Source organism: Labrus bergylta, chromosome 3 (genome assembly GCF_963930695.1).
Source record: "Labrus bergylta chromosome 3, fLabBer1.1, whole genome shotgun sequence".
Classification (NCBI taxonomy): domain Eukaryota; kingdom Metazoa; phylum Chordata; class Actinopteri; order Labriformes; family Labridae; genus Labrus; species Labrus bergylta.
In genome coordinates this window covers 16,097,357-16,109,297 of record NC_089197.1, presented here as the reverse complement: position 1 = coordinate 16,109,297, position 11,941 = coordinate 16,097,357, and the positions used below count along the sequence as shown (strand labels likewise).

The 11,941-nt window shown below is 39.1% G+C and overlaps 1 protein-coding gene across 3 annotated transcripts; it reads right to left on the bottom strand.

Moving 5' to 3' along the window:
* Positions 1-117: 117 nt before the first annotated feature.
* On the bottom strand, positions 118-10,916 carry wdsub1 (WD repeat, sterile alpha motif and U-box domain containing 1). 3 transcript variants are annotated; one of them, XM_020637955.3, is made up of 13 exons: positions 10,809-10,916; positions 9,434-9,846; positions 8,900-9,087; positions 8,168-8,254; positions 7,808-7,901; positions 6,748-6,781; positions 6,603-6,643; positions 5,038-5,144; positions 4,900-4,917; positions 4,414-4,440; positions 3,847-4,026; positions 2,477-2,611; positions 118-2,366 (listed from the first exon to the last, which is right to left on the bottom strand). In XM_020637955.3, the coding sequence occupies exons 1-13, from the start codon at positions 10,914-10,916 to the stop codon at positions 2,215-2,217; spliced, it is 1,584 nt and encodes a 527-aa protein (XP_020493611.2). In that variant the 3' UTR covers positions 118-2,214. The 3 variants fall into 3 exon arrangements, with proteins under 3 accessions (XP_020493611.2, XP_029133894.2, XP_065808904.1); XM_029278061.2 differs by lacking the exons at positions 6,603-6,643; positions 6,748-6,781; XM_065952832.1 differs by lacking the exons at positions 4,900-4,917; positions 6,603-6,643; positions 6,748-6,781.
* Between the last annotated feature and the right edge of the window lie 1,025 nt (positions 10,917-11,941).

The following is an 11,941-nucleotide window of genomic DNA, read 5'->3' as shown; positions in this document are numbered from 1 at the left end:
ATTACAGGCTGTGTACTTGAGATTCTTTTTCTTGGTACATTTGATAAAAAAGGCACTGTACAAGACATTGTTGGAAACGTCTCGTCATAAGCTAATTCTGAATTGACTGCTTCAATATTCACAGTATATGTTATTTATTTTTGCATAGCAGAGAACGTATTCATATGAAGTGTTTATTTGGACGACAGTGGAGGATAACAAACCTTAAGAGACCTCTTACATCGCTGTATGTCCATCCTGGTCGTATAACCTCTTCAGAGTCATACAATGGATTACAGAATGTTACCACATCATTACTGTGGTATAATAAAATATACATGAAGGACTACATTTCTCTACAGCTACTTCTTTCAGAGCATAATCCACAAATAGAATCACAAACAAAGAGTTGCACCAGCTTCAGAGTGTATGGCTACATAAATAGACTTTTCCTTTCACAGTACAAAAAAAGCAATTAATCAATCAATAAAAGTAAGCCATTACAAATGAAATACATATAGGCAATACAATCTGAATAATGAATAATGCAGAAATGTCTTCATTTATGTTGAACTCTCTTTGGCCAAGCACTACTCCCATAGGGTTTATATAAGACAAGCTCCCTCAATGGTAAATCTGAAAAACAGCTGTGTGTAGTGCTTACCTAAAGATGCTACATTATAGTGGCATTGCTCTTCTTTCTCCAATGAACTTAATGCTCACATTAGCGCAGAGTCAGCAGGGGTATATTGTTAAGCTTGGTATGCCTAACTATCAGAGATAGGATTGTAGATAGAGTCAGAAATTGGAGAAAGAGAAAGAGAGAGTAAGGAAAGGTGCCACAGGTTGGATTCGAACCCGGACCGCCCGCTTGGAGGACCATAGCGTCTGCACATTGTGCACTCGCAATAATCACTAGGCTACCGGCGCCCTGAAGTTGATGTTTTATGTCAGGCCTTCTGAATCCACTGAGACTCAACGCCCCAGTCTTAAATCCAGTTTGGTTTAAGATAGTTGCTTTTTGGTTATTCAACGAGTAAATTGTAATGAATACAAAACTGAATGTTCTTTGAACTTTAACCCTGTCATAGTTTTTTCCCCACTATAAAGGCCTTTTGTTTAAAATGTTTTCCAATGTATCTTCATGGATACACAACAACAATGACAACTTTAATTTAACAACACTTGTCAACAACACTCTAGTCTAAATCTAAATCTAAAGTTAATGTCACTTAACATCCAACAAGGTAAACACGGGGCGCTGGTGGCGCAGTGGTTGGTGCCCGATGTATGGAGGCTGTAGTCCTCAACGTGGGCGGCCTGGGTTCAAATCCAACCTGTGGCTTGTCAATCACCTCTGTCTCTCCCTGATTTCCGTCTCTGTCCACTGTCCAATCTCGCCATTAAAGTAAAAAAATAAATCTTCCAAAAAAAAAACAAGGCAAACACACAAAGGTGTCTTATTTTGAGTTGGAAGACGATAGCAGACATACTAGTTAATATTTAACCTGCAGTAACAGATTTATTTGACAACTTGAAGGCAGCGGAAACATTTGCACATATATTACCTTACATTGCTCTGTAAGGTGACCTTGAGAGTTTTGAAAGGCACCTTTAAATAAAATGTATTATTATTATTATTATTATTATTATTATTATTATTAATAATAATAAAATATTACCGCGATTTAAGTTTATATGTTGAACTTGTTCACCAAAGTTGCTTTTTTAAACATCAAGCAATTGAGGAGCATCATAATCAGTTTTGGAAAAGCCACTGTAAATGTAGGAACAATATTCACCCGCTAGTCTTTTGCTGTGTCTTGTGTTCTGTTTGGTGCTGAGAAGGAACTGCAGCAGTGAGAAAGAACCAAAACAGATAAGTTGCGGGCAGGACACCTAGAAAGATCTGAAGCTTGCTATAAAGGTTAGTCTTAATAAAAACATTTCTTATGGCTACTTAAACAAGTATCCATCAGGAGGACCAGGGAGCACTCCTCTGAGATCCATATCAAATGCAAGCAAACAACTTGTAAATTAAATGAACTAAAGTATATTAAGACCAATTAATATGATTAAACCTTACTGATCCTTTCCAGTCCAAAATGTAGCTTCGTACAGAAGCCTCAAACGTGACTAAACACCTGAAATGTTCTGGCATCCCTGTGAAGCACCATGTTCTAGTCTCTGTCTACTGAAACATGCAGACACTGTGGATCAGAGCTCTCTCAGACGCTAGTGGCTGATCTTCCAGCGGCCGATGGCCATCTTCAGAGTGTGGTTGGAGGTGAGCAGGGTGGTCAGTAAGGGGAGGTTGGTCATGGGGCTGGAGCGGTTCTTGGTGTTGATCCAGCTCTCGATGGCTTCTCTTTCATACGAGTATCCGTCTGTAGGAAAATGTCACACTGACTAACTCTTACTTATATGTTGTGTCATTAGATATAAATGTGTGACGAGAAGAAAGAAAAAAAAAAAAAAAGTTCTGATATTTGCTTACCCGCAGCGATGACTGGCTCCCTCATTAGCTCTCTGGTGATTGGACACAGGAACTCATCAGGAGTGCCTGAACACACTGAATCAGTCTTCAGTTCCTCCACCTTCCTCAGGAGTTTATTACGCAGGCCCACAGACTCTACATACACACACACATTCAAAAAAAATTCACAATTCACACTGGAACATCACGTAAAACAAGCTGAGCTGACTGAAACAACAACAGCAACATACAGATATCAAGATTATGAAAATCTATTAGAATTCCTTTCAGATTTTTTTCTCCTAAATGTCAGCATGAGTTTTGCTGAACACTGTGGCAGCAGAAGTCCACTTACCGTCCGTCCAGTTCAAAGTTTATACTAAGTGGCACTTGAGTGCATTTTAGCTTGATTGCTGTGTTGTCAATAACACTGTCAGACTAAATCCATCCACTTTTAAACACAAATGAGTTGACTGTAGCCAAACACAAACACACTTTGTACACTCCCTGCTTCTTTTTTAGGCAGATCGTGTTTCATTTGGTTGTTTTGCCTCTTTGGAAAGGCACCTTAAAGCTGATTGATTTCACTCCCACCTCTGAAGCGTATGCCTATTCCTCCATCTTTCAACGAGTAGATAAAACATGTCGCAACTCAGAACTGTTCCCCCCCCAAGTTAGTTCTGCTTTAAAGGTGGCATTCATGCTACGCTACTAAAAACAGAACAATGTGAACACAAGCTGTCACGGCGCTGAAGCTGTGTAAAGTGAGGGGTGATTGACAGTGGCTGTGGGATGAAAATGACGGCATGGCAAAAAAAAAAAAAAACATTTGCTGACAACTACATGATGAATACTGGCCTAGCTGGTAGACTGACATTGACAACATGGCACTCCTACTTGAGCCTTGTGGTTCAAAAAGAAACAAAAAAAACACACCTGATGAAGTCTGTTAACCAAACTGTCCAAAAAGCCATTCCACTCAAGAGTTAGAAATAACAAGAAAAGCCTTATGATATTAGGAGTAAATCCACTTTTCACCTTATGGGCAATACTGTTTGGAGGATTGGATTATGTAACTAAAGAAGTGCTCCAGATTAAAGTCAGACCTGCTGAAGCCTCAAAGCCGAGTTCTTTTACAGTCTAACCTTATATTATGTAATCTGGCTGAGTAGAACTCCCATCCAAAGTCATTCAATTTAATGGAGTTTCTTTTCATCCGTGTAAAGAGGTACAAAAAGCCTAATCCACATATGTCCATTCTTACGAAACACCAGACATGTAACAGCCTTAAAACTGTGTTTTTAGACTGAAACAAACATCAGGGTTATAAGAAAACAAGGCACTGAAGACATTGCACTCTGAGACACGCGTGTGATGTGCGTTTTCCTCACCTATGTGCAGCTCTGACGCCAGTGTTTCCTTGGTGAGGCAGAGCAGCTCCGTCCCGTCTATGTTGTTGGCTGTGAATTTGTCCACCAATCCCTCGAGGCCTTCCTCCACAAGCCACGCTGACACATCCTCCTCCGACCAATCCCCTACCAACAGCTTGGATCGGCCTGCTGACGTTCTCCCTGCGAGAGAAAGCGGGGTGGTCAGTCTGTTGACGGCTGCAGTACTTTTTTGAAAAATGGCCACACATTCTCTTGTTCGGGCATCACGCTGAGTTTTTATTGATCAGGGGGCTGAGGCTGGCACAGCTTGTGTACTAACATAAATAAGTGTCTGGAGGTTTCATTGATGTTTTCATTGATGCAAGATGGAATTAAAAGGTGAAAAGGAGCTTGTACTTTGCAGACAGAAAAGCTAGACTGAACATGGACCTGGTCCCTTAAGCTTCACACCTAACCCTTTTTTTAATTTGCTGCAAAAAATGTACGGAGGAGTGGTGCTTTACTTATTGATTTCAACTGATACTAAGGCATGTGCATGTTTTACAATAAGGTATATTTTCTTTCTACCTTCACTTGATGTCCGAGCAGACTTCCCTGAAACACAAAGAAAACGAGAAAAATCTTATAAAAAAAGAGAAATTCTGTAAACACAAGGAGGCAAAGTGATCTTTGAAGCAACACTAATGTCTGAAGGGTGATGAAAAGAAAGCACTAATGCACAAAACACCTGTGTCCTTCACCACAAGATGACACTAGCTTCACACGTGACACTGTAAGAAACACTGAAAGAAAAGAAACACTGAAATAATAGCCTCAAGCACTGTGGTGCAACTTTTCCAACAAGAATGGAAATGATTCAACTGACTAATAGCCTTTTGTTTTAGAATAGTTGCATATAAAAGAAAATGTATCAAGGGTTTTGGTGCTCGCAAACAGAACGCCATCTGCAAACAATGAGTGTAGCAATAGAACAGTCCTGTTTGCACTGTTTAGAGTATATAAGCAGCTCTTCTCTTGCCAAGAAAATAAATCTGAACACAAAAACGAACTAACCTGATACTGGTTTCCCATCTTCCCAGTGATGACAACAAAACAACAACAAAAAAAAAGATTTAAAAAAAAACAAAACAAATGCAATAAATCATGGACACAAATATGTTAGTCTGTTAGAGTGATGTATGTGTTCCCCACCACTGCCTCTGCATCCGTCCTCCAGCCTCCAGATGTTTACAGTCTTATCCATGGATCCTGTAGCAATGAGCGGTGCAGTCGGAGAGAAGGAACATGCTGTCACGTACCTGAAGAGGACAGTGTCACAGGAACGATGGTTTTTTTAGTCAACAATGAGTCGTGTACAGTAATATCAGAAAATAAAAAACTTTTTGAAAGGGATTTATAAATCACAGACACATAGCTAAGACTTTTTTCATTTTTATGTATCTATATGTTTTTTTTTATGTAACAGGGACACATGCAGTGAACATTGCTTCATATGAAAAATACTAAGTGGATGCCATGCATACAGGTTTCTAGCTATGGCTGATTTGCCACCCCTGACCCTGGCTGGGCTTTTAGGATTAAAACAGAATCATCAGACTTAAAGAAATACAGAAACAGTGATACTACTACAAATACATTAAAGACATTATAAACTCAATACAAATAATTGACGTAACAAGACCAAATAGTAAAATGAGTATTATAAGAGGAAATAGTCAGTGGCTGAAACTGTGAGCATTGTTTCACTTGTGTCTTAAAAACCTTGAACTCTGTCAGTTTTTTTAACTTCAGATGGTAGTAAAGAGAGAAACTGGATGGAGACACATAAAACCTATTCTGTAGTTTATTTTAAAGAACATGAGGACTCTGTTCATTCAAAGCCTTCACAAACTCAAGTCAAAAGGCTCAGATAGTCTGAGCTTTGTTCCCAGTATAAGTGGCTCTGCTTTCAGTTCTGTCCAGCTCACACAGGGTTAAAAGCCCGGCCCTGACGCTCAGTGCCGGCCCTGAAAATGTTAACATGTGGGAATGATCTCCACATCAAAAGCTGTTCAAACTAAATAAGAATTCAAATCTAATTTGCAGTCCATTCAAAAAGTCAAGGCAACCCTAATGAGCACGATCATCCTAAAAGTTAAGCCGGATTGCTTGAAGATTCCCAAAACGAAGGTTTTCAAACAACATCGTGTTAAACCTCCCACAGGACTTTAGTAAAAGGGGACTCACTCTTATATTCTAATATTAACACAGGAGTGTCCTGGAAGTATTTTTGACAAGTGTTGTGATTTTTTTTTTTTCCCATTCAGTTTCCACTTTCTTCAAACTTGCCTCATCTTTTTCCACTTCACTCCGTCAGTTTTTTTTTTTTAAAAAGACTTTCATTTGCTGTGCTGAGAGGAAGCAAGATTTCTGCCTTTCAATCACAGGTGGCTTGATGGACTGAAATAGGCTCTAAGTAAGAGCATTCAGCTGCAGCTTGTTTGTGCGTGTAGAAGCTTGGGAGAGAGAAGTCCTACCCTTTTTCTAAAAACGCTGAAGGCATGTTTTGTGACCACGCTGGATCAAAATCTGTACAATGAATGAGTGGTGTCTCTGCTTTAACTATACAAGATGTGAATGACATATGCAGCCCGTGTTTTATGGAACAATCTGTGGCATCAAAACCTAATAAAGCTGCTCTTCAAACTTCTCATTGTGATGTGTCATCAGATTTATCACGAATCACACTGCTCGTGTTACCGTAAGTGATTCATTACCTCTCATGCTGGTTCAGTGTGTAGAGCAGAGCTGCACTGTTCTGAAAAAGGAAATATGAACCATGTGTTCCAAATGAGGCAGTATATTAAGATGAAGGAAAAGCCTTTTAATAATGAATAACACATAAGCAGGGGAGGTACTTACAGCATCGTAGACTGTGACAGTTTTGTCCACAGAGCTGAAGGAAGTAAAACAGAATGCATTGTAACTCTATATGCAGACGTTTCAATAACTGACTATCAGGAGCAGCAGGTTCAGATAAATGTTCACTCACTGAGAAATTGAGCGTTCTATGTCTCCCCCTAGTGGTTCCACTTGAGTACTGCATTAATAGAGTTCAGAAGCCTACCAACTCTGTAAATCCAGGCAAGCGATTGAAGTTTTACATCAGTATTTGATCCTCAGTAGATCAAGTCAGGAACCCTGATTTATTAAGTACCAAGAGGCTGAGGTAAAACAGAGATTCAATTATTTCTGCTCGTTCTCTGAGAACTGAAACTTGAGAAAACCGCAATAACGGTCAAAAATCGGAAATCAGTCAAACATAGTTCTCAGTCTTTTCACATGTTTAAAGCTATCTTCTTGCAACATATTTAGCGTGCTTGGCGACATATTGCTGATTTTACTTTACAGGGGCTTTAAGGAATACCAGATGGTAAAAACCATATTTGAATGAGTCTCTGAAAGTAACCTTTACAGTTGTGTGTCTTCGCCCTTTGAATACATCATACAGCCTCGTTTAAAAGAGATTTCTCTAAATAGTGTGTGTCTTTATTGGTAAAAACTGTATGGGTGTTATTCATATTTTTAATTAGTCTGTTTTGAATTAATTAAGCCTCACAGTTCTGCATGAATAGGGGTGTTGCTGATCTGACAGACAGGCGGGCACGTTGCAGCTGTTTGCCAGGAGACTTGAGGCTTTGTCAGTTGCTAGGTTGACCGAGAGTTTAAGACAGCATTTTCAATATGGAGCCCGTCATCGTTCAAAACCCCGCATTAAAAAAACAGTGTGAGACGTCAATGATACCATGTCCATGTTTTATACAGTCTGTACACTACACTTGCACAAAGAGGAGATATTGGATACCCTGAAGTAAGAACTACCTCTTAAAAGTTACTATAAGTCTTGAAAAATGTTTTAAGATGTTTTGAGTATAAAATAAAAATTACAACATGTTTTCTGAATCCTTTTTTAAGATCCTACCCAGAAACAAGCAGCTGTCCATCTGATGAGTACGCACAGGAGAGGACTGGAGCTGACTGGCCGGTTAGTGTGTGCAGGAGCTGCATCCTATAGCCTACAAGAGAGAAACAGGTGTACTAAGACACACATGTTTGTCAGATATTCCCCCCTGACTGATGTCCAACTGGCCAGAGAGCGATGCTGCAGGTGGGATATATTGCTGTGCTATGAAGGATGATGTCAATGTAAATTTACTAAAAGATATAATGATATAATCAATTAGTGTTCAGACTGCACAGACACCTTACTTCTAACATTAATAAAGGTCATATAAAGAGAGATGTTCCAGTCTTTAAAGACAGTAAAGAAATGTCACTTTACCTCCAGAGCTGAACTTGTTAATGGCCCAGATCTTCAGCTGACTGTCCTGCCCACAGGACGCCAGACGAAACTGCACGACTTGACCACCTTAAAGACAAACAAACAAACAGATCATTGTGTGATATGAAACAAATCCGGCCTTGGTCAGTCTTGCACATACATATGAAATACAGCAGACTACATTTATTACTGCATTTTTTTTTAAACATACAGTATTTTACCAGTATTTTGTACATAGGTCCTAAGTTGTGACTATGTCGTTATGTGTTCTTTTTTTTAACCTGACTGCAAGCTCAATTTCCAATCAGAGATTTAGTACAAGTTGAACTTTTAAAAAATGTGACAGTATGTCAGTTACTTGTTGACATGCACGCTTTATGCAAAGCTCAACGAATAAACCAGTGGGGTGAGAGTTATGTCAGTTTAAATGTTGACAGATATGCAAAAGAAAAACATTTTAATTTCTGTATTTGCATGTACAGTTGACCGTTGAGTTTTCTGTCTTGCTGATGTATCGTATACTTATATATTGTATGTATATTACATAAATGTAATGCTAAAGTGTCTTATATCTACAGTTTCTTGATTGTTTTGTCTAATTTTCAAAATCCTGCAGTTTTATGTTTCTGTCTCTATGTTAATGATAATAATGAGAAAAAATGACTGATTGATGTATAATTTGTCACCTGACCAAACCGTGAGCCACAGCATGTGTGCAGCAGTACTTCTCACCACTGAGGATGCTGGGAGCGAAGGTGCAGCAGGTGACTCCCAGGTCGTGTGCATTCTTCTCTGCGTGGAGCTGCCTCATGTTCAGGTCCCACAGGCGCAGGTCTCCATAGGTGGAACCCGTAATGAACACCTGACTGCAGGGGCTGAAGGAGCAGGCTACCAACGTTGTGTCATTCACACCTCCAGTCCTACACAAACACAAACACAACAAAACACAGCTGCATAAACCTGTATGTTTACTTCTGTTTACTCAACTTAAACACTATTGTTTAGGTATAATAATGCATGGAACCGGATCAAGCACATGTAATTTTAGGTAACTTCCAACAGTCTGAGGAGAGATGTTTGTCATGGTTTTCAGGTATGAGAATTACTCAGTACACCGGTTTAAAAAGTGGGCCTTCAATTCCAAGATCATTAAAAAAACACTTAAGTATTATCTACTTCAGATAATAGCATTTATCTACTTAAACAATGATAGATTGAAAAACAACAAAATTATTTATAAAAATGTTGTTCAAATATCAGCTTTACCTATGAAGCTGTTTGGAGGGGAAATCCCACAGAGCTAAAGTGCCATCAGATGCACCAGAGACCAGGTGTGCAGAGTCAGGAGAGAGGGCACAGATCCTCACAGGACTGCGACCAGGATGCTCGAGGACGGCTTCAATCTCACCAGAGGCCATGGACCAGACGACTGTGGTAGCATCAGTTGAACACGAGGCAAGAAACTGTCCACAGGTGGTGAAGCAGCAGCAGTGGACGCTGTAGCCGTGTCCTGACAGCGGTGAGAAGGGAAGCTCCGAGAAGTCCCGTGTGTTATAAACCCGGAGTGTTTTATCGCCTGAACACGTAGCAAGCAGGTTGCCGGAGAAGGCACACCAGTTGACATCGTCTCGGTGGTCTTGCAAAGTGCAAATCAGAGAGGTCATTTGGAGAGCTGGTACCTGAAGTTAACATTTAACATGAGGGAGAAAAAAAAAATAACATCACATGAAGGGAAAGTAGTTCATTTCATCTGAATGCAAGGTTTGCAGAGACAGATTCATGAAGTCTGAACTTAAAAATATATATGAGGAAGGGTATTAAAATAATAATGCATTATTCAACCAGAGCTTGTTTTCAACCTTTTGCAGAGATTCCAAAAAAATTCACCCGATTGAAGCGACAAAAAAAAAACAACAACAACAACAACTCTTCTCAATGATTTGTGTAAAAACAGAACATTTGTCAAGCAATTAAGCCAAACATTTGCATCTTTCAGATTCTGTCAAATGAAAATGAGTGTTTTTGTATTGTTTGCCGAACAGACTCACAAAGTAATTGTTTACTCAAGAAGGGAAAACATATTGTTGGTTACATTTCTGACACATTTAGAGCGTTTTATTTTCACAAAGAGGACTAACAGAGTTTTATATGAATTCATACTTAGGGCTTTTGTCTGGCTATTTTCAAATTGGTCAGCGGTCATAGCAGGTTGCCATCAAGATTAGGGACATTTAATCTGCTAGTCTGAGTCCAGTAATACATATCCTACAGCATTTCAACATGTACACTGGGATTTTTCTAGATCAATAGTGGAAGGTATAAAAACAACTGTCTATCCAGTATTATAATCTAACAATAAGAAACCAGCTGTTGGATTGTCACTTCAGAAAGAAAACAAAGACAAACCAGCTGAAAAACAACAGCAAACCTCTGGGATAAATACTCTGTAGAGACTGTTGCTAAGGTTCAAGCTAGCGATGCTGAAGAGTCGAGGAGCACCTTTCTACTTCTATATAATATCAGATATTATTCTCCTGCTGAGGGAAACTGCCACAAAACCACACAGACAAGCAGACGAACAGTGTCAAAATCACAACTCAATCATCATTATTTTACATTCAACTACCGCAATGTACAGTACCTGTCTCTTCCTCCGTCGTGCTTGTCCGTTCAGCTTAATGTTGTTTACTTCCGCATCGAACAGCTGACCCTGACGTAATGTGAATGACGTCATCTTCTCAGAAGACATGAATTGCTCTTCAGTTCTTTAGAAGAGACACCTGATTTCACACACTTTAAAGTGGATGAACTCAGCTGTTCAGATGAAAATGATGTCATTAGATGATGTAATCAGTTATAATCGTGCATGAGTGTTTCTTTGCAGGATTACGGGTACCCTGTTGTTTAAAAATCTGTTTCGGATGAACAGATGTAGATTTTGTTCTCCTATTAAAACAACTATTCTCCGTGTTAAGAATGGTATCATATATTTTAACTACACAAACAAATGTGGTTTCTTCACATGGTAAAAGAAGCACATGCACTTTACTTTCTTAGTTCTGCTTTATACTTTGCACTTTATACTCACCTCAAATGAAGGCTATAAAAAACGTCTTCTTTCCCAGCTGACTTTATGCATTTTAACCCTTACGAAATCTTTTTTGTGGTTTTCATCTTGTGCAACTTGGAAAAACATCCTTCATTAAATGGCCGTCGTGAGCATACGGATCAAGCTTATTCCCTTTTGCTGTACTTCTTGCACTTACAAGGTTTTTTTTGTCATCAGAAATTTGAGATTTGTTAAAAATTCATTCTTAACTTTCAATTATTTATTATATGTTAAGTTTTGTTTTCAGTAGTTGCCTCATAAAAAAAAAAAAATCAGCCAATCTAACCATTCTTGGACAAAAAAGTATGAACATCAACACAGCTATGCACATTTCAAGGATCTTGAAACAGTTTTTCTTTACTTTGAAGATTTATTTTTGGGGATTTTTATTCCTTTTTTTGACATGACACTAGATAGAGCGTGAAATCAGGATGAGAGTGGGGAATGACATGCGTAAAAGAAGCCACAGGATGGACTCGAACCCAGACCGCCCGCTTGGAGGACTATAGCATCCATATATGGGGCGAGAAACTACAGTACCCGCTAGGCTAATACAAAATGTACCAGTGAGAAAACAAAATGCTTCTAATCTTATTTAGGGATGCCCTTAAGATTCTTGTTACGAAACAAAGAACACTGTTTTTATTACGATCAAAATGACCCTG